Raw genomic sequence first — 20,347 nt, 5'->3', positions numbered from 1 at the left:
TATATGAGAAATTGTAGAAGTTTTGGATGATATTACTTCCTCTAGAGAGAAATAACCCTATCCTTTGGAATGCAGCAACAGGACAAATCATCTTATTTAATCAGAAACAGGTGATTTGAGTCTAGGTGGCAATTTTTGTAAGGCCCTCTCTTTACCTCTAGTTTGCCCCCCACTTAAGGGAGTAGTCTTCTGAACCCAACTTGAGAGTCTGAGATGTTTATAGGTCCTATCGTCCTTGGAGGGACATGTATTTTAATTTTTGCTTCTCAATATTATGAGATGGGTAAAAAATTCATTCTGCTTTTCAGGGATTTTTTACTTAGCTTCTTAGCCTTTGAGTCTGTGCCAGCAAATATCTTGGTGGCAAAATAAACCTGCCTCCTCATGTTGTTCTCAGCAAAAGCGTTAGTCTGGAACAACCTAGGTCCTCAGAGCTAGGAGCAGAAGTCATAGCTAGGGTTATCCATCAAAACTCTACTGCTTATTAGCTGTGTGACTTTGGAAAGTTATGTAACCTAGGTAAACATTCAGAGTTTCAATTTTCTTTTAAGTGAAATGAAAATAATACTGTATCATAAAGCTGTAACAAAAACATTTAATGAGCTTGTATGTGATAGGCACTTGATACGGATTTAATAATTTAATGATAAATGTAGTTGTTATCTCCCATTTCCTTTTTCAAGATCACATATCAGTAAGTGATGGAACTAGGATTTGACTCGAGCACTTTTCTTACTAACTACTCAACATTATTTCTACAATATTGCTTTAGTAGTGTGCCTGACACCAGTAAGTGCTCAATAAATGTCAGCTATTATACAAAAATACAAATGCTTCGGAAATATACATTAATCACATAACTTTTTCTATTTTGTTTACTTCTGATTTTTCTCATTTTCATTTTTGCAAAATCATTCTTACAATGTGTTTAAATTTATTTTAAAAGAAGCTACTGTGAAAAATGAGTATCTCATAGCCTACTGAATGGATAGGTAATAACTTGCTTAACCATTATTCTGCTGTTGGTTATGTACAAGGTTTTCTTTCCTTCGTTTTTTTTTTTAGACAGTATAGATATCAGTGCTGTTAATATTTTGTTCCTTTAACTATTTTCCTTATTTGAAATATCTTCTCAGAAAATCCTAGGAGTAGAATTATTGGTTCAAGACTATGAACATTTTACTATTGCTGATAACAACAGCCAAATAGTTTCCCCAAAGAGCTGTAGTAATTGTGATATCAACAGCAACAACAATGAAAGGTTTGTGACAGGAGAATAGAAAATTAAAACTATGGAGTATAGGAATAAAGGACGTGTGGATATGGGAAAGGGAGATATAAATTTTGAGGCCAAGAAAATAGTGGAGTATGTGGGTACTATTTTTTTGTGAAGCAGGTGTATCAGTTTCACTTAAAGGAGAAGAAATGGAAGAGGAAGACTGGGCTTTGTTGAAAATTCAAATGCTTATCTATAAATACACATACATACACATCATAATCTTTCAAGAATACTGTTTCTATATAGCTTTCAAAAGATCTGTGCCTCCCATTTCCATCAATGCAGTCTTGGATACAAATAAATATTATTTGGGTATAATTTACAAATAGACTAATCTGATACTTTAGGGTTCTGATACAGTAGGGATCTTCAGTATCACTTTTTATTCTACTCTATCACCAAACATTTAGCAATTTAGTGTGTAGATCTTTATTATTATTTTAAGATATACAGAGAAATGATCTCCTTTAAGAAAGCCATATTAAATTATAAAAAAATTGCACATATAAATTACAGAACAACCATATAGATCATTATTTTCACTTAGTTCAGTCAATTCAGTACTGAGAAGCAGGAAGCCTATGTTCTAATGCCCATTGTTTCACTTATTTGGTGTGTAATTTTGGACCCGCACTGCTTTATCTACATATTGGGGTTATATTTTATTTGACTAAAAGCCAGCATTAGAACATGGCATATCCTGTTTTACATTACTGATCTTAAGTTTGTTTAGTGAATATACTAAAATAAAAATGAAAGAATCTCTCCTTTTGCTAATGCCTAATATGCTCTGAATATCATGTTAGATTTGTTGTCATGTTGGACTTGAAGTTATTATTTTAAGTTACTTTGGACCATTTGTCTGCTCCTCCTACCATCAGATGGATCTCACTGCATATACTTAAAAGCAGCTGCCTTCTTACCACTGCCTTCCTCCTCTTACTTTGCTTCTACCATAGATTTTGGGGCAGTAAGTACCTGCTCATCAGGGAAGAAAGAGCGAGCTTTGGAGATGTGGGCTTAAAGAGAGATTTTCTTCTTTGTCTAGGTATTATTGCCTCCCCAATAAAAAAATTAAAAAACTTCTGTTAACTGCTTCATTATGTACACAGGTAAGTGCCTGATTTTCCAAGTTCCAGTTCAGATTTCTCTTCCAGTTTCCATTAGTCTCCAGTGAATTTTAGTAGTGATACTGATGGATCATGGAGTATGAGAATGATCAATGGCCTGAGAGGTGTTCAAATACTGTCTCTATCATTTACTGATTAAGTGATTTTGGGCACTAAACCTCAGTTTTCTCACATGCAAAATAAAGTTAGTTAATATCTATAACACCAAATTATTAGAATTAAGTTAGCCAAGTGGGAATTGGAATTATGGCTAAAAGTGGATTGAATGTATCATTTAGAAAATAAGGAGAACACCACTGAATAGTGTTTGAGCTGATTCAAATACAGAGACTGGTTTGATTTTTAGTGTCCTTAAAAATCCATACCCTTCCAGATGGGGGAGCAAATATAAAGCCTTTGAATTCCTTCATGCTCCAACAGATGCCAGTGCTATGGTATAGAAACACATCACATTAAAAACAATAACCAAAGCAAAATGTAATTTTATGTTTATTCAACTAGTGGGAATTTTTTCCCACAAAATTTGCTATTGGAAGTATGGTGGAAACAACACACTGATACAATTAGTATAACCTCAAAGATCAGTACAACCCTTAAGGGAAATAATATAGCTGTTGTATAGAGAGAGAACTGTAAAATGCCCATACTCTTTGAACCAACATCCCACTCACAAGACCTTATCCTAAGAAATAATTCAAATAAGGAAAATAGCTATACTTTTATTTACTAGTGCCTGACACATAAAAGGTACTCAGTATTTCTTCAAATGAATACCTTTTTTTGTACTGATGTCTCCAAATCACTACCTTTGGTTCCTTTCCATTACGAATTTTTTTTTTTTAAGATTTTATTGGGGAATTGGGGAAGGGGAACAGACAAGTTGCTGTCCTTTTGTTCTTCAGTCTAGTTGTGGAGGACGTCGCTTCACTGGCCCATGTTGGTATTATCATTGGACTCTTCCAGGGTGAGGCAGTTACTTGCCAGCCATCAGACGGCCATTCATGGCAGCTCACGAAAGTGCAAGCTAGCTGCCGGCTAGCCCCACTGCAGCCTTCGCTGTCATTGGCGACTCACGGCAGCCCAGCTCCCGGTCAAGCTGTTGTTCACCATCGTAGCTGTAGAGGGTGCAGAGTCACTGGCCTTCATGTGGGATCTGATCTGTGGCCCTGCTGCTCAGAGCTGGAATCCCAAGCCAACTCTTAACCAACACGTCACTCGGCTGGGCCTCCTTTCCATTATGATTTATCTATTTACATCATCTGGGTACAGTTTTAGAATGAAGCTATTGGGTTGTCAGAAAAGTCATGATGCATGTTTGCGACAGATGGCACGAGTTCATTTTTGGAAGTACTAGAGTCATTCGCATCTATGTTATTGCTATGTCATTTGACAGCTGACAGTTCTAGCTTCATTCCAAAAAAAAACCTGAGTGATTTGGTTGAGTTTTGGAGATTTTACAACAAGCTGAAGATGGAAGACCAAATTGTGCATTTTGCCATATTTTACTGTTTTACTTCCATAAGGGAAGAACGTGTGTCAAGCTTGCGAAAAGTTGCATAAAGTTTATGGTGACAATGCTCTACAAGTACATCAGTGTCAACGATGGTTCACGAAATTCCGTGTTGATTTTTTTTTTTAAGATTTTACTGGGGAATTGGGGGAGGGGAACAGCGCTGGGGAATCGGGGGAAGGGGAACAGATTGCTGTCCTTTTGTTCTTCAGTCTAGTTGTGGAGGACATCACTTCACTGGTACATGTTGGTATTATCACTGTGCTCTTCCCGGATGAGGCAGATCGGTCACCAGCCTTTGGACGGCCGCTCACAGAGGCTCTTGGCAGCTCACACCAGCTGCCGGCCACAAAAAAGGCAGCCCACTGCAGCAGGGGCTGCAGCCTATGCCGTTGCCGGCAATGCAAGGCAGCCCAGCTCCAGGTTGAGGTGCTGCTCACCATCTTAGCTGTAGAGGGCAGTGTCACTGGCCCTCATGTGGGATCCGAACCGGGGCCCTGCTGCACAGAGCTGGTGTCCCAAGCCAGGTCTTAACCAACGCGCCACTCAGTCTGCCCGTGCCGGTGATATTGATCTCAACGACGCTCCTCTGTCAGGGAGGCCCACCAAGGTTGATGACAACAAAATAAAGGCATTGATTGAGTCAAACCCAAGTTACACGACAGGAGAGATTACGGAAACATTGAACATCTATCATTCAAGCGTTCATGACCACCTGAAGAAGCTGGGATACGTAAGTATGCTCGATATTTGGGTTCTGTGTGAACTCAATGAAGCTCATTTGATGGCGCGTATAAACATTTGCGATACGCTCATTAAATGTAAGGAAAAAGATCCTTTTTGAAGCGACTGGTAACCGGTGATGAGAAGTGGACTGTTGACAACAATGTGGTGCGCAAAGTCTTGGTCTCGATGTGATGATTCACCTCAAATGACATCGAAAGCAGACATTCATCAGAGGAAGGTTATGTTCTCAGTGTGGTTGGATTTTAAAGGTGTCGTGCTTTTCGAGCTCCTACCAAGGAACCAAACAATCAATTTGAATGTGTACTGTCAGCAATTGGACAGTTTGAATGAATCCATCATCCAGAAACATCAGAGCTGGTTAATTGTACAGGAGTTGTGTTCCACTGCAACAACACGAGACCACACACAAGTCTGATCACCCATCAAAAATTACTGGAGCTTGGATGGGATGTGTTACCACACCCACCATACTCGCCTGACCTTGCGCTGTCAGATTTCTACTTGTTTCACTCTCTTCAAAACTCCTTGCGTGGTATAAGGTTCAATTCAGATGAGGCTATAAATCAGCACCTTGTTCAGTTTTTCACCGATAAAGACAGGTCCTTCTATGAACGACGAATTATGAAGCTCACTAAAAGATGGCAAAAGGTTATGGAACAAAAGGGGTAATATATCATTGATTGATCTTTGTTCTTTATATAAATAAATGACCTTTGAAAAACATAGACAAAATACGCCATGACTTTTCCGACAACCCAATAAAATCAAACTTTGTCTAGTCTCAGTTCTCCCATCTTCTTCAGTAACTTCATTGTTGATTGACATCAGACTCCCTTACCTTATGATACTTGCACCCTCTGAACTCAGTTGACTGTCACATAGAAACCAAGTTGATCATATGATATATCCTTGACCTAATAAAAAAAAAGCTTCCTTCAAGATCCTAAGATGCCTTTCTCCTTTGTCAACACCCTTTCTAGTCTAAACATTCACCTCACTGCTTGCTTCATTAAGACAAGATAGCCAGGAACCTTCACATACATCCCACCTGATCCTCAACATACCTCTAGCCCTGTCCCTAGCCACATATACTGCCCTCTAGGATCTGAGGGAGAATTACCATCTTCTTGCGTTCATATATCTTGATTCCTTCTTCTAACCCCATCCAATATTTTCCATTCTGCAAGTTTAAATGTCTCTTTTTCTTTTTTTGAGATATAATTCACAAATCATAAAATTCACCTATTTAGTGTATAATTCAGTGTTTATTAGTATATTGTTATAGAAGGTATTTTAGTATCAAGGTTGTGCAACCATCACCACTCTTAAATGCCAGAACATTTTCATCACTCCAAAAGAAACCCTATACCCATTAGCAGGCATTCCCCATCCCCAGCCCCTGGCGACCACTAATATACTGTCTCAATGGATTTGCCTATTCTAGACATCTCATATAAATGGAATCATGCAGTATGTGGACTTTTGTGTCTGGCTTCTTTCATGTTGGTGTAATATTTCCAGGGTTCATCCACGGTATAGCATATATCATTGGTTCATTCCTTTTTACTGCTAAATAATATTCCATTATACGAGGTCTGACAATTAAGTCTGCGAACTTTGTTGCAACAATGTTGCTAACCTTTTTTGATATCAGAGGGATTATTCATTATGAATTTGTACCAACTGGACAAACAGTTAACAAAGTTTAATATCTGGAAGTGCTGAAATGAAAAGGCTGCATAAAAAAGTTAGACAAACTGAACTTTTCGCCAACAATTCATGGCTCTTGCATCATGACAATGCACCAGCTCACATGGCACTGTCTGTGAGAAAGTTTTGAGTCAGTAAACAAAGAACTGTATTGGAGTACCCTTCCTACTCACCTGATCTGGCCCCCAATGACTTCTTTCTTTACCCAAAGATAAAGAAAATATTGAAAGGAAAACATTTTGATGACATTCAGGACATCAAGAGTAATATGACGACAGCTCTGATGGCTATTCCAGAAAAAGAGTTCCAAAACTGCTTTCAAAGGTGGACTAGGCACTGGCGTCAGTGTATAACTTCCCAAGAGGAGTACCTTGAAGGTGACTTCAGTGATATTCAGCAATGAGGTATGTAGCACTTTTTGAAGGATAAGTTTGCGAATTTGATTGTCAGACCTTGTATGGCTATAGCACATTTTGTTTACTCATTCATCAACTGATAGATATTTGGGTTTGTTTCTATTTTTTGGCTCTTATGAATAATCTTGCTATAAATATTCATGTAAAAATATTTGTGTGAACACATTTTCAATTTTCCTGGGTATATACACCTAGGAGTGAAATTGCCAGTTAAGTATCTTTTGATATCCATATCTATTCTGAGTTCAGATAGCCTGGGATATTTCTCACAATGCAAACAGCTCTATACTGACCTCACCACCCCACCTTCACTCAAACATTTGCAGTCTTCAGAGTCTCCACACATTAATTACAATTTCTTTCTATTAAATTGAGGGTAGGGATCAGGTCTCACAATTCAGATCATACAGGTGTTTAATATATGCATATCGACATACTGACACTGCAAGATGCCCACAAATGAAAAAATGATGACTTATTCAATCTTTCATTCGACAGGTATTTGAATATCTACTGTATGCTGTTCACTGTGCTTAATGTTGGAAATAAATAGTGGATAAAATTACTGATTAGTTTCATCTTACCCCCAGTGCCAGTTTAACTCCACAAATATTTACTTATGATATTCAGTAAAGTATGGCATTGTGCCAGGTATGACAAGAGGCACAAATAGGTATGAGATAGTCTGAAGCCTTTTATGGCAATATATAAACTATACATATAATAAAAATAACAAAATGAAACAATAGCAGCAACACTGGATATTAAATACTATTAGAAAAGTACAAAATGGAGGGTTAACAAACAGAGTATATATGATTGAGACAATGGAAAGGCAGACATCAGGAAATATTTCTTGAAGTTGAAGGTAGTACCTGAGAAAGGGCCTCAAAGAAGGTGTCATTAGATAGAAAGGGATTTTTAGGAAAAGAGAAAGTATTTCAAACAGAAGATAGCATGAACAAAGATAGACCGGATATAGTATAGAACTTCTTTTTCAGAGACCAATCTAGTTGGGAATGTATGGTAGATAGCTAATGAGAGATATGGTCAGAGTGTGAAGGATGTTGAATGTCAGGCTTAGCATTTAAATAGATTTAGAAGAATGGTTCTAAAGTCTTCCAATAAAAATTCAAATTACTTTAGTGATTACTTAACCTTTTGTTGAAACTTTTCTATTATGTATGTTTTCTAAAGTGACCATGGAAATTACTGATATCTCCTTCCCACAGAAACAAAAAAATAAAATTTTGATAGATAAGTGAGCATGCTATTAGGGAAAGTCAGAATTTCAATAATCCTAGTACTGTAGCCTATACTTTTGGGACTATGTAAGGCTTAAAACAGACATGTGGGTAAATCTCAATCGCTACAAGAGCAGAAGCAAGACTGAGGGGAAAATAACAGCATTCATTAAGCTCATAATAAGCTATTGTGCCTGGTGATTTACATAAAATATCCTTGATACACCAAACAACCCCATTTAGATTTATGGCAACTGAGGCTCAGAGAGGTCAAGTAAATTGCTCAAGGCTGCCAAGCTATTAAGCTCAGCTAGTAAAATGTCCACACCAGTTTTGAACCCAGGGCTGTTCGATATCATATTTCCCCCATTGTTCATTTTTTAATGTTTTTACCATACTAAGGAGTCTAGAATAGTAGGATCATGAAGCATATGTCAATGAAGGAGGCTGAATATTTAACATATGGGCGTATATGGTCTGGAGGAAAAAACAGGTTAAAATATTCAAAACTAGGTTTACAGTGGCTTAGAGATAAGCACCAAGAGAGATCAAGTCGAGGGTCGCTTCTTGATCCAATCTGAACAATGATCACACTATAGATCTTACTTACGAATACCAAGGGAGTAAAATTCCAGTTTTAATCTGGAAACTAGAGAGGAAACTCCAAGAGAATATGGATATTTGTCTGTATTCACTGATGTATTCCAAGTCCCTAAAACAGTGATTAGCACACAATAGGCATGCAGTAAACTTTTGTTGAAATAATGAAGTCATGTAAGGAGTATTCTCATTTGAATACTCTCGAAGGCCCTGAAATAGAGGTAAAGGTAGCAGACTAGTAAGTTTAAAAACCATTCAAGTTATTAGGTTACCCTGTTTAACACTCGACCTCATGGCAAAATCTACAGACAAAAAAGCAATAGTTTTAAAAACAGTATGATTTCACAAAGAAAAGTACAATGAAAAGACACTTTTGCATTATATATGGTATCGAGCGTTTTGTGGTTAATCAAATGTCACTAAGATGAAATCCAGAATTTTGACCTACTGTTTTAATATTTCAAACTGCTGTGAACAAATCTCTGTGTATCCAAATGACTGCTTTTGGAAAAAAATGGTTAATCTAAATGCTCTAAAAACGTTCAAGTTCTTTATTATACATGGCAAGTAATAGAATGACAATCTCAAATTCATTAACTCAAAGATGTAACAACAGCACACTCACAAAAGCATTTTTCTAACTTTGATAGTATGTTTCTATTAGAACATGCAAACAAAACTGCAACAAAGAGCATTTAGGGGGGAAAAAAAAGACTTTGGGAGATAGCAAGCCTCTTTACAGAAACACTTTAAAAGAGAATTAAAAGCAGGTTCGCAGGTTCCATTACTTTCCCTTTATTTTTCACAAGCTTTTCTAATATTTCTTTTTGGATGGAACCAATGAATAGCTACCACTTATCACAAAACATTTTCTCTCAGATTTATGCTTTATATCTTTCTTCTGAACAGTTTTTCAAGCTGCTCAACTCTTTCAACACCAGCAATTTTTCTTAGTTTTAGTACACTGCACATCTATGAAATAGCAGAGAAATCAATTTAATAAACTCTTTTGCTTTCTTTTTTTAAAAAAACTCCTTTGCTTTCCAAAGACAATTTCCTAAAGGCAATACTACTATATCTCAATCAATATTTTAACTGTTTTCTCTTTTTCCTTTAGTTCCTATCTTTACTTACTTCAATAATTCCTAATACTATATTTTATTTTATTTTTTTTAGCTGAGCCATCCTGTCACCTGTTGGCAGCTCAGTGGCAGCTCAGCTCGGGTCGGGAATCAAACCGCTGTTGCTCAGAGCTCAAACTCTTGAGCGATCTCTTAACCAACTGAGCCACTGAACCAGCCCGGCCTAATACTATAGTTTAATAGTTTAATTTTTCAGAATGATTTCAGATTTTCTTCTATTTTACACTAATATGGAAGACAGTGAACACCTCCTCTCTAAGCAATTAATATTTGCTTGAGGCAGTGTACATGTCTAACCTTATAATGACAACAGACATTTTGTCTTGCCTTTTTTCAACTACTGCAGAAATTTTGTAGTTTTTAAAAAGATAACTCATTGATTTTAGGGTCTTAGATCTTTTATGTCTACAAAAGGTTAAAACGTATTTTCTAATAAACTCGAAAAAAAGGAACTTTTTAAAAGAACTACAATTAAAACAATTGCAAATTCTGAGGACAGGTTAGGTAACAATCCCAAAAGAAAAAAACACCCTGGCTTCATTCTTTTAAAAACCTTTAAAATAGGAGAAAGGGGAAAATGGCGGCTGTGAGGAGGGCTCCCTGAGTTCTCCCCTGAAAATTGCCACAATTTGAACTTCTATAACTCATCAGGCAAGCCTCTATCCATCACACAGAGCAGCTAAGAGACTCTCACGCCAATTATTTAGAGGTGGGCAGACCGGGCGAGTAGGGGAAGAAGGAAGCGAGAGGCGTGGAGACACAGTCCGCACCTGCAGCTGCAGAGACAGGGGACCCCAGGAGGCAGAGCGGAGAGTGTTGCAGTGCCAGGGTGGGCTCAGTCCCTGCACCCCTGCAGTCCCTGCACCCCTGCAGTCTTTCCCGGAGCGCAGCAGGAGCTCAGCTGGAGCGTCTGGGGCAGAAACCTCAGCTAAAAACGGTAGTGGAACTTTTTTTTCTCCTCTTTTTTCTCAGACAGAAAGCAAAAAACTGCATAGATAAGAACCCACCCCACCCTCCCTCAGAAACCTTGGCCCTCGCCAGGCTAGGGCCTTAAGCTGCCCCTGAATGGAGGAGTAGGGTCAGATTACAGAGGTGCTCCTACTCCCAGGGGGCTGAGAAACTCCGCATGAGAAGAGGCTGCAGGAGTGTGAGCCTACAACCCCGCCCCCACCTCTCCTGCATGGCTTAGGAGGCAGGGCAACTTCAGCTGTTGAGTCACTCGCAGGCCCCCTGGCAGGTGGTTTTTATCAGCTCTGAAATCTCACAGCCCGTGCCCCCCCACCCCCCGTCTCCAGCGGAAAGCGTACCCAAAGACGCAAATCGAGCCTTCTGGCTGCACAGCACTCAGTGTGCCTCAGGGCAGGCGAGAGTAGAAACAGTATTGACTTTGTAAAAACTACCAATCACACCTTATAACCCCACTCATCTAAAATAGACCTGCATTGCCAGCGTCACGCTAAGCGCCATGTGGCCTGCTCTGCCCCCACAAGACACAGAGGAGTTTGTGTATAGCAGAGGACAACCTGGGGAGAGCTTGGTGGACTTCAGCCAAGACTGGAACTGGTTTTTTTGTTTTGTTTTGTTTTTGCGTGTTTTATTGTTGTTGTTTTTTTTTTGGTTGCTTGTCTTGGTTGTTTTTTTCTATTTCATTATTATCATTTTTAGTTTTTAATGTAGGCATATATATATGTGTGTATATATGTGGACATACATGTCCATATATTCGGGTGTGTATAATATATATATATATATATATATATATATATCTTTCTTTTCTATTCTCTTTCTCCTTCTTTTCTCTTCACTGCTCTACTTTTCCTCCTGTCCATTTTTCTGCAATTTTTTTTTTGGGTGTTGCTATTTTGTTTCTCATGTTTTCTATTTTTTATTTTACTACATTTTATTTTGTCTTTTGTTCTTTGTTTTTTATTGTTGTTTTGTTTTTGCTGTTTTCTTCTTTTGTATGTTTGATATTTCTGTAAATGTAGAGTGTAGGTAGTTGGTTGTTTTTTACATGTGAGAGTATCTGGTTTCCTTTGGTGGCTGCTGTGGTTGTGCTTGTTGATCTGTTTTGCTCTAAAACCGCTCTGCAGCAGGGCCCAGCCAAAGAGGCACAAGAATCATCGCACCGAGAGGCCAGCTTTAGATAAAACCAGGGCATTATGAGGTCTGACTTACAAGAGTCACACCCAAAGGGAAATTGCTACAAGCACAACAGCCCATAGGGGCCAAGCCTCATCAGAGGGGTCAACCCTCACACAGTAGCTCATAAACTGTGGACACAGCTAATCCTCACAGCTAGTCAGCTTGGGAGTCAGTCCCACCTACTGACAAACCAAAAGCAATCAAAGCTCAACTTCAACAGGAGAAGACACACAACACAAGGAACACCTCTGGTACACACACACACAGGAGAAAAGGGAGACTGAGTAATTCAAATATAAAGGACACATACCACATAAGTCCACCGAGAAAAGACTGAGAGATCTAGGGGATCTACCTATTACATCGAAGCAACACAAAGAGTAAGCCAGAATGGGGAAACAAAGAAACACAGTGCCCAAATAAAAGAACAGAAGAAACTTCCTGAATCAGTGGAACTAGAAGAAATAGAGGTAAACAACCTATCGGAGACAGAGTTCAGAACACTGATTATTAGAATGTTCAAGGAAATTAATGAGAATATAAAAAATGATAAGAGAAATGATAAAAAACCACCAGCTAGAACTAAAGAATACAATTACTGAATTAAATAACAAACTCGATGGAATTACTAGTAGATTGGATGAACCAGAGGATCGAATCAGTGACTTAGAAGACAAGATAGCAGAGATCATCCAAGCGGAACAACAAAAAGAAAAAAAGAATAAAAACATTGAAAATAGTTTAAGAGAGCTGGGCAACAACATCAAGCGCAACAACATGCGCATCATAGGAATACCAGAAGGAGAAGATAGGGAGCAAGGGATCGAGAACATATTTGAAGTAATAATGTCTGAAAACTTTCTTAACCTGGCAAAGGAAATTGACATACAAGCCCAGGAAGTACAGCGAGTTCCAACCAAGATGATTCCAAACAGGCCCACACCAAGACACATTATAGTGAAAATGGCAAGGGTTAAAGACAAAGTCAGAATCCTAAAAGCAGCAAGGGACAGGCAGCAAGTTACTTACAAGGGCACCCTCATAAGAATATCAGCCGACTTTTCTACAGAAACTCTGCAGGCCAAAAGGGAGTGGCACGAGGTTTTCAAAGTGATGAAAAACAAAGGCCTACAACCTAGATTGCTTTAACCAGCAAGGTTATTATTTAAAATTGAAGGAGAGATAAAGAGCTTCCCAGAAAAGAATAAGCCAAAGGAATTCATTACCACCAAGCCAGCACTGCAGGAAATGTTTAAAAGAGCTTCTTTAAGCAGAAGACAGAGAAAAACAACCTAACTAACAAAGACCAGGAACACATAACAAAATGGCAATAATAACTATGCATCTATCAATAATCACATTAAATGTAAATGGACTAAATGCTCCAATCAAAAGACATAAGGTACCTGAATGGATAAGAAAGCAAGACCCTTGCCTATGCTGTATACAAGAGACTCACCTCAGATCAAAAGACACATACAGACTGAAATTAAAGGGATGGAGTAAAACATTCATGCAAATGGAACTGAGAAAAAGCTGGAGTAGTGATACTTATATCAGATAAAATGGACTTTAAATTGAAGAATATAATAAAGGACAAAGAAGGGCACTTTATAATAATAAAGGGATCGATCCAACAAGAAGACATAACCCTAGTAAACATCTAGGCACTTAACATAGGAGCCCCTAAATATATAAAACAAATTTTGACAGACATAAGCACAGAGCTCAACAGTAACACTATCATAGTAGGGGACTTCAGCACCCCACTGTCACCAATGGACAGATCCTCCAGACAGAAAATTAATGTGGAAACAGTGGCATTAAATGACACATTAGACCATCTGGATTTAACTGATATTTTCAGAGCATTTAACCCCAAAGCTACAGAATATACATTCTTCTCAAGTGCACATGGAACATTTTCCAAGATAGGCCATATGTTAGGCCACTAAACAAGTCTCAATAAATTTAAGAAGACTGGAATCATATCAAGCATCTTCTCTGACCACAGTGCTATGAAACTAGAAATCAATTTAAGAAGAAATCTGGAAAGCACACAAATACATGGAGGCTGAATAACGTGCAACTAAATAGCGACTGGGTCAAAAGTGAGGTCGAGGAGGAAATCAAAAGATATCTTGCAACTAACGAAAATGAAAACACCACGACCCAAAATCTCGGGGATGCAGCGAAAGCAGTCCTACAAGGGAAGTTCACAGCAGTGCAGGTCTACCTAAAGAAGAAAAATCTAAAATCAACAGGTTATTCTTACACCTCAGGGAACTGAAAAAAGAACAGCAAAATAAGCCCAAAAGGAGTACAAAGAAAGAGACAATAAAAACCAGAGTGGAAATAAACGAAATAGAGACCAGAAAAACAATACAAAAAGATCAACGAAACCAAGAGCTAATTTTTTGAGAAGATAAACAAAATTGACAAACCTCTAGCCAGATTCATCAAAAAAAAAAAAAATGAGAGAGAGGACTCAAATTGGTAAAATCAGGAATGAAAGAGGTGAAGTGACAACAGATACCACAGAAAAACAAAACATTTTAAGAAATTACTATGAGCAACTATATGCCAACAAATTTGACAATCTGGAAGAAATGGATAATTTTCTAGAAGCATACAACCTTCCCAAATTAACTCAAGAAGAAACAGAAAATCTGAATAGACTGATTACTACAAAGGAAATTGAATCAGTAATCAACAAGTTCCCAACAAACAAAAGCCCTGGACCAGATGGCTTCACATGTGAATTTTACCAAACATTCAAAAAAGAATTATCACCTATTCTTCTCAAACTATTCCAAAAAATCCAGAGGGAGGGAAGGCTCCCAAATTCTTTCTATGAAGCCACTATCACCCTGATTCCAAAACCAGACAAAGACAGTACAAAAAAGGAAAACCACAGGCCGATATCCCTGATGAACATAGATGCAAAAATCCTCAACAAAATATTAGCAAACAGAATTCAGCAATATATTAAGAAGATCATACATCATGCTCAAGTGGGTTTCATCCCTAGTATGCAAGGTTGGTTCAACATCCACAAATCAATTAATGTGATACACCACATCAACAAAATGAAAAATAAAAATCATATGGTCATGTCAATAGATTCAGAAAAAGCATTTGACAAAATACAGCAGCAATTTATGGTAAAAACTCTTAGCCAAGTGGGAATAGTGGGATCATATCTCAACATAATAAAGGCCATATATGATAAACCCGTAGGTAACATCATACGCATTGGGGAAAAGCTAAAACCATTCCTCTTAAGATCAGGAACAAGACAAGGCTGTCCACTTTCTCTACTTTTATTCAACACAATTCTGGAAGTTCTAGCCACAGCAATCAGACAAGAAAAAGAAATAAAAGGCACCCAAATCGGTAAGGAGGAAGTAAAATTGTCATTGTATGCAGATGACATGATACTATATATAGAGAACCCCGAAGATTCCATCAAAAAACTATTGGAACTGATAGACGAATTCAGTAAGGTTGCAGGATACAAAATCAATATTCAGAAATCAGTTGCATTTGTATATACCAATAATAAACTATCGGAAGGAGAAATTAAGAAAACAGTTCCATTTACAATTGCTTCAAGAACTATAAAATATTTAGGAATAAATTTAACCAAAGAAGTAAAAGACCTGTACTCATAAAATTTAAGACACCGAAGAAAGAAATAAAAGAAGATTCAAATAAATGGAAACACCGACCATGCTCATGGATAGGAAGAATTAATATAGTTAAAATGTCCCAGGGGCTTGCCGAGTGGCTCAGTTGGTTAAGATCTCGCTCAAGAGTTTGAGCTCTGAGCAACAGTGGTTCGATGCCCGAGCTGAGCAGCTGCTGAGCTGCCAACAGGTGACAGGATGGCTCAGCTAAAAAAAAAAAAAAAAAAGTCCATACTGCCTGAAGCAATATATACATTCAATGCAATTCCTATCCAACTACCTATGGCATTTTTCACAGAAATAGAAAATATAATCCTAAAATTTATATGGAACCATAAAAGAACCCGAATAGCCATGGCAATCCTGAGAAACAAGAACCAAGTCGGGGGTATCATGCTACCAGACATCAAAACTTACTACAAGGCTACAGTAATCATAACTGTATGGTACTGGCATAAAAACAGGCCCATAGATCAATGGAACAGAATTGAGCGCCCAGAAATAAATCCATGCATATACGGACAGCTAGTCTATTACAATGGAAGCAAGAATTTACATTGGGGTAAAGATAGTCTATTTAATAGATGGTGCTGGGAAAATTGGACTGACACATGCAAAAAAATGAAACTGGACCACCTCATTACACCACATACAATAACAAATTCGAAATGGATTAAAGACTTAAATGTAAGACCTGAAACCATAAAACTCCTAGAAGAAAATATAGTGAGTAAATTTGCAGACATTACCCTCAGTAATATTTTTACTGATACATTCCCGTGGGCAAAGGAAATAAAAGATAAAATGAACATATGGAATTACATCAAACTTAAAAGTTTTTTCACAACAAAGGAAACCATCAATAAAACAAAATGGAAGCCTACTGAATGGGAGAAGATATTTGTCAACGATATATCTGATAAGGGGTTAATATCCAAAATTTATAAAACACTCATGCAACTCAACACGAAAAAAACAAACAACACAATTAAAAAATGGGCAGAGGATATGAAGAGACATTTCTCTAAAGAGGACATACAGATGGCCAACAGGCATATGAAAAAATGTTCAACCTCACTAATCATTAGGGAAATGAAAATAAAAATCACAATGAGATACCATCTTACCCCAGCCAGAATGGCTACCATCAATAAATCAACAAAAAACAAGTGTTGTCAAGGTTGTGGGGAAAAAGGAACCCTGGTGCACTGTTGGTGGGATTGCAGATTGGTGCAAACACTATGGAAATCAGTAGGGAGGTATCTCAAAAAACTGGAAATAGAACTACCTTATGATCCAGCAATTCCACTCTTAGGTATTTATCCAGAAAACCCAAGACACTAATTCGAAAAAGTATTTGCACCTTTATGTTCATTGCAGCGCTATTTACTATATAGCCAAGACGTGGAAACAATTGAAATGCCCATCGGTATACGACAGGATTCAGAAACTGTGGTACATTTACACAATGGAGTATTTACTCAGCTATAAAGAAGGAAATCGTATCATCTGCAACCATATGGACGGACCTACAGAACATTATGCTAAGTGAAATAAGTCAGAGAAAGACAAATACCATATGATCTCACTTATATGTGGAATCTGAAGAACTGAATGAGTAACGTAAACAGAAATAGTCTTAAAGACACAGAGGAAAAACTGATGGTTGCTAGTTGGGAGGGAGTGGGGATGAAGGAGAAGGGGAAGGGATGATACAACATAAATTGGTAACTACAATATGGCCTCAAGGATAGAATAGACAGTCTGGGGAATACAATCAATAACGTTGTCAAGATTTTTTAGGGGGCCAGATGGACTCATGTCTTGTAAGGGAGATGAACTTCATAGATGGTGTAGAGGCCTGACCACTGCACTGTACATCTGAAGCTGCCATTGAATAATATTATATGTCAACTATAATTTAATACATATATAGTCATGGGATGTGGAGTGTAGTGTGGGAATGGAGTCAATGGAATTGTAATAGATATGTATGATATTGGGATGGGGGGGCGTGGGGGGGATAGGAGGTTTTCACTTTGTGAGGTGTGAAAAGGATAACTATTGCATTGTTTTGTACAGCTGAAACTAATAATAATAAAAATAAAGAAAAATGCAATTAAGACACCCTATTTCCATAATGAGTTTAACAGATTTTTACCCCCCAATTTAAATAGTAAAAATATATGTTCACTGTTGAAAATCTGGGCAACCTAAAATGTATAATGAAGAAAATAAAAATCATGTGGTTTCAAAAAAATAAAATAAAATAAAGAAATCCATAATCAGGAACCCCCCACCCCCCCAAAAAAACAACAAAAAATCACCCTTGAAATACATTACAGTTCACTGGATGTTCTAAAATTACTAAAGTTGTTGAGATTTCATAAGTTCCAAGTAGGCTGATTCCTTCAGTACACACCCACCCACCCAAGTATTGTGGTACTTGTAACAGAAGCCAAGGAACAAAAATTGTTGGGTGTTTATTACCACTTTACTTATAGTTACTTATAAAACATTGAGAATATAGGAAAAATAGAAATTCTTTCTTAATCATCTTTTGTCCTTTGTGAGCAATTCCTCCCCTCCCCCCCCTTTAAAATATGAGCTGAATGTCTTGATTTTTGCACCATGCTTTAAAACCACAAAGAACAGATAAGGCTTTTGAATTTTTCTGAATTGAATTAAATCACAAAAGGGGAAAATGTACTAAAGTCTACCTTTCACAAATGCTACATGTTACATATAACTTTTAAGGCTGAGGAAGTTGTTCTCAGGCACAGGCAGACCCTGTAGTCTGAAATCAACAGGTCTAGGAAATTTAAGATACCAATCATATCATTTAAGGCAACACCAAGTATTTGAGTACTTCAGTATGATACTTTCACTCTGGTAAGGTGAACATGCCTCATAATTTATGTAGAATGTCGTATTTTGTAATAAACCACCTCATTAAAAGAGTCGCTAGAGTTCCTGTAGCATGTCAAGGCAGAGAACACTACACCTCACTCGACGAAGATTGGACTTGAGTCGGGAAGTAGAGGTGGGCAATTATGAGTTATACAGGAAAGTATGTCCTCTTGCAAAGATGAGCAGATTGTTTTAACAAATGGTTTCTATTCTTTGAAGAACGCATTAAGAAAATTTTGTTGGAGAGAAAATTTTAAACCTTACAAGTTGAAACAAAACACATCAATTCTTACTGGAGACTGGAGATGAGCACAAATTGGTGGAATAATCTAACTTTTCATATAAAACACAATCCCAAAGCTTTAAAATACGGGCTGTATAAGCGGCAACAAGCATCAGCTTTTCAAGACCTCGCCGGCACAGGAAGTGGGTTGTACACCCCCAAACCATCACCCTACCCCCACAGGAAGTGAGTTGTTTCCCCCTCCCCCAGGACGGCCTTCCTCCCCTCCCCCGACAGGAAGTGAGGCGCCCCCATTCAGTTGGCCTCAAACCGAGACAAACCAATTAACAGCAAAAGAAGGACGGTCTTTAAGGGGTGAAGGGCACCTCCACTCTGGCCACCCCCATGCACGCCTTGCTTACTGACCTGCTGACGATAGGGGCAGGCAGGGGTCTGGGGCTAAAGAAAGTCCCTGCACAGAGGACAATTCTCTGAGCCTCTCTCAATCGCATTCACTCTTCTCACTCCGTCGTCTCACAGCTTTACAAAAATTCCTCCGCAGACTTTATTATGATATCCATTCTTTCCTTTTACCTAACTGCTTAACTACCTTCCCATAGGCAACTTCTCTTATCGCAGTAACATTTAAAATTGTTTCGGTAAGGAGAAAAACTAAATATTCCCAATACCTTCCGAAAAATGAAGGGATTATTTTGTTCAAAAGCGGCGAATGACTACGTGACTACGCAAAGGCACACTCATTTTCGCTAAGGTTTCTGGGAAATGTAGTTTTTTTTAATTGCTGAGGCCCGCAGTAAGTATCGTGACTTAAATTGGCAATTACTACAGAATGGAGTCCTTGAAAACACAAATTTTGTGTTCGGCGGCAGGATGACCTAGGAAGCACAAAATGGGCCAATACTTCGTATCCCTTTACCTCTTAAACTTACTTGAACCGAAATTTTCCTTCACTCGGCCCAAGGTTCTAGTCTCCCGCCCTCCTCCTTTCTCCTTAGCCATTCAGGAGCCCTCCATGTCTCATTCTATTGGGGTAGGAACCCGAGTAGGAGGGGCCTAATGGTGATTCCTCCTGAGGGACTGAGGCGCGACAGGGCAGAGGTTCGAGGGCTTGTACGCGCGCGCGGGCTCGCTCTTCCCGGAGCGCGACGGCGAGTGCGCGCGCGGAGGGCGGTGCGCGGGGCTGGGAGGAGGCGGGCGGGCTGGCTGGTGGGCTGGGCGGCCGCGAGCGCGCGGTGGACTCCGCGGCGGCGAGTAGTTAGTTGTTGTTAGTGTCAGTTGCTCGGCGGCGGCCGCGGTGACCAGGAAGGGGACCGGCCAGCTGGCGATGGTGGTCACCGCGGTGGCGTGTGCGACCCTCAGGTAACGAGGACAGAGCTGTCTGCGTCTCATCCGTCCCCTTTTCTTTTCGCGCCGGCTTGTGGGACCAGGGTCGCCGCGGGGTGAGGGTGCTAACTGGAGGGAATCCGGGCGGGGCAGCGCGGGGTCTGGGTGGCGCTGACGCTGGGGCTCGGGCGGCGGGCCCGGCGCGGGGACTCCGGCCCCGGCCACCCTTGCACCCCTCCACCCCCAGGGCCGCCGGCA

At 39.0% G+C, this 20,347-nt stretch overlaps 1 protein-coding gene across 2 annotated transcripts in view; it reads right to left on the bottom strand.

The window, feature by feature from the left end:
- Nucleotides 1-19,467, bottom strand: part of HMG20A (high mobility group 20A) — a 108,867-nt gene extending 89,400 nt beyond the window's left edge. For both annotated transcript variants that reach the window (XM_019625452.1, XM_019625453.1), the window contains exon 1: nucleotides 19,172-19,467. In XM_019625452.1, the coding sequence (XP_019480997.1) occupies nucleotides 19,172-19,257 (86 nt within the window). In that variant the 5' untranslated portion in view covers nucleotides 19,258-19,467. The remainder of the gene's footprint in view (nucleotides 1-19,171) is intronic.
- Nucleotides 19,468-20,347: the final 880 nt, after the last annotated feature.

This window comes from Hipposideros armiger, unplaced genomic scaffold (genome assembly GCF_001890085.2).
Source record: "Hipposideros armiger isolate ML-2016 unplaced genomic scaffold, ASM189008v1 scaffold_628, whole genome shotgun sequence".
NCBI lineage: Eukaryota > Metazoa > Chordata > Mammalia > Chiroptera > Hipposideridae > Hipposideros > Hipposideros armiger.
This window is presented reverse-complemented; position numbering and strand designations above follow the sequence as displayed.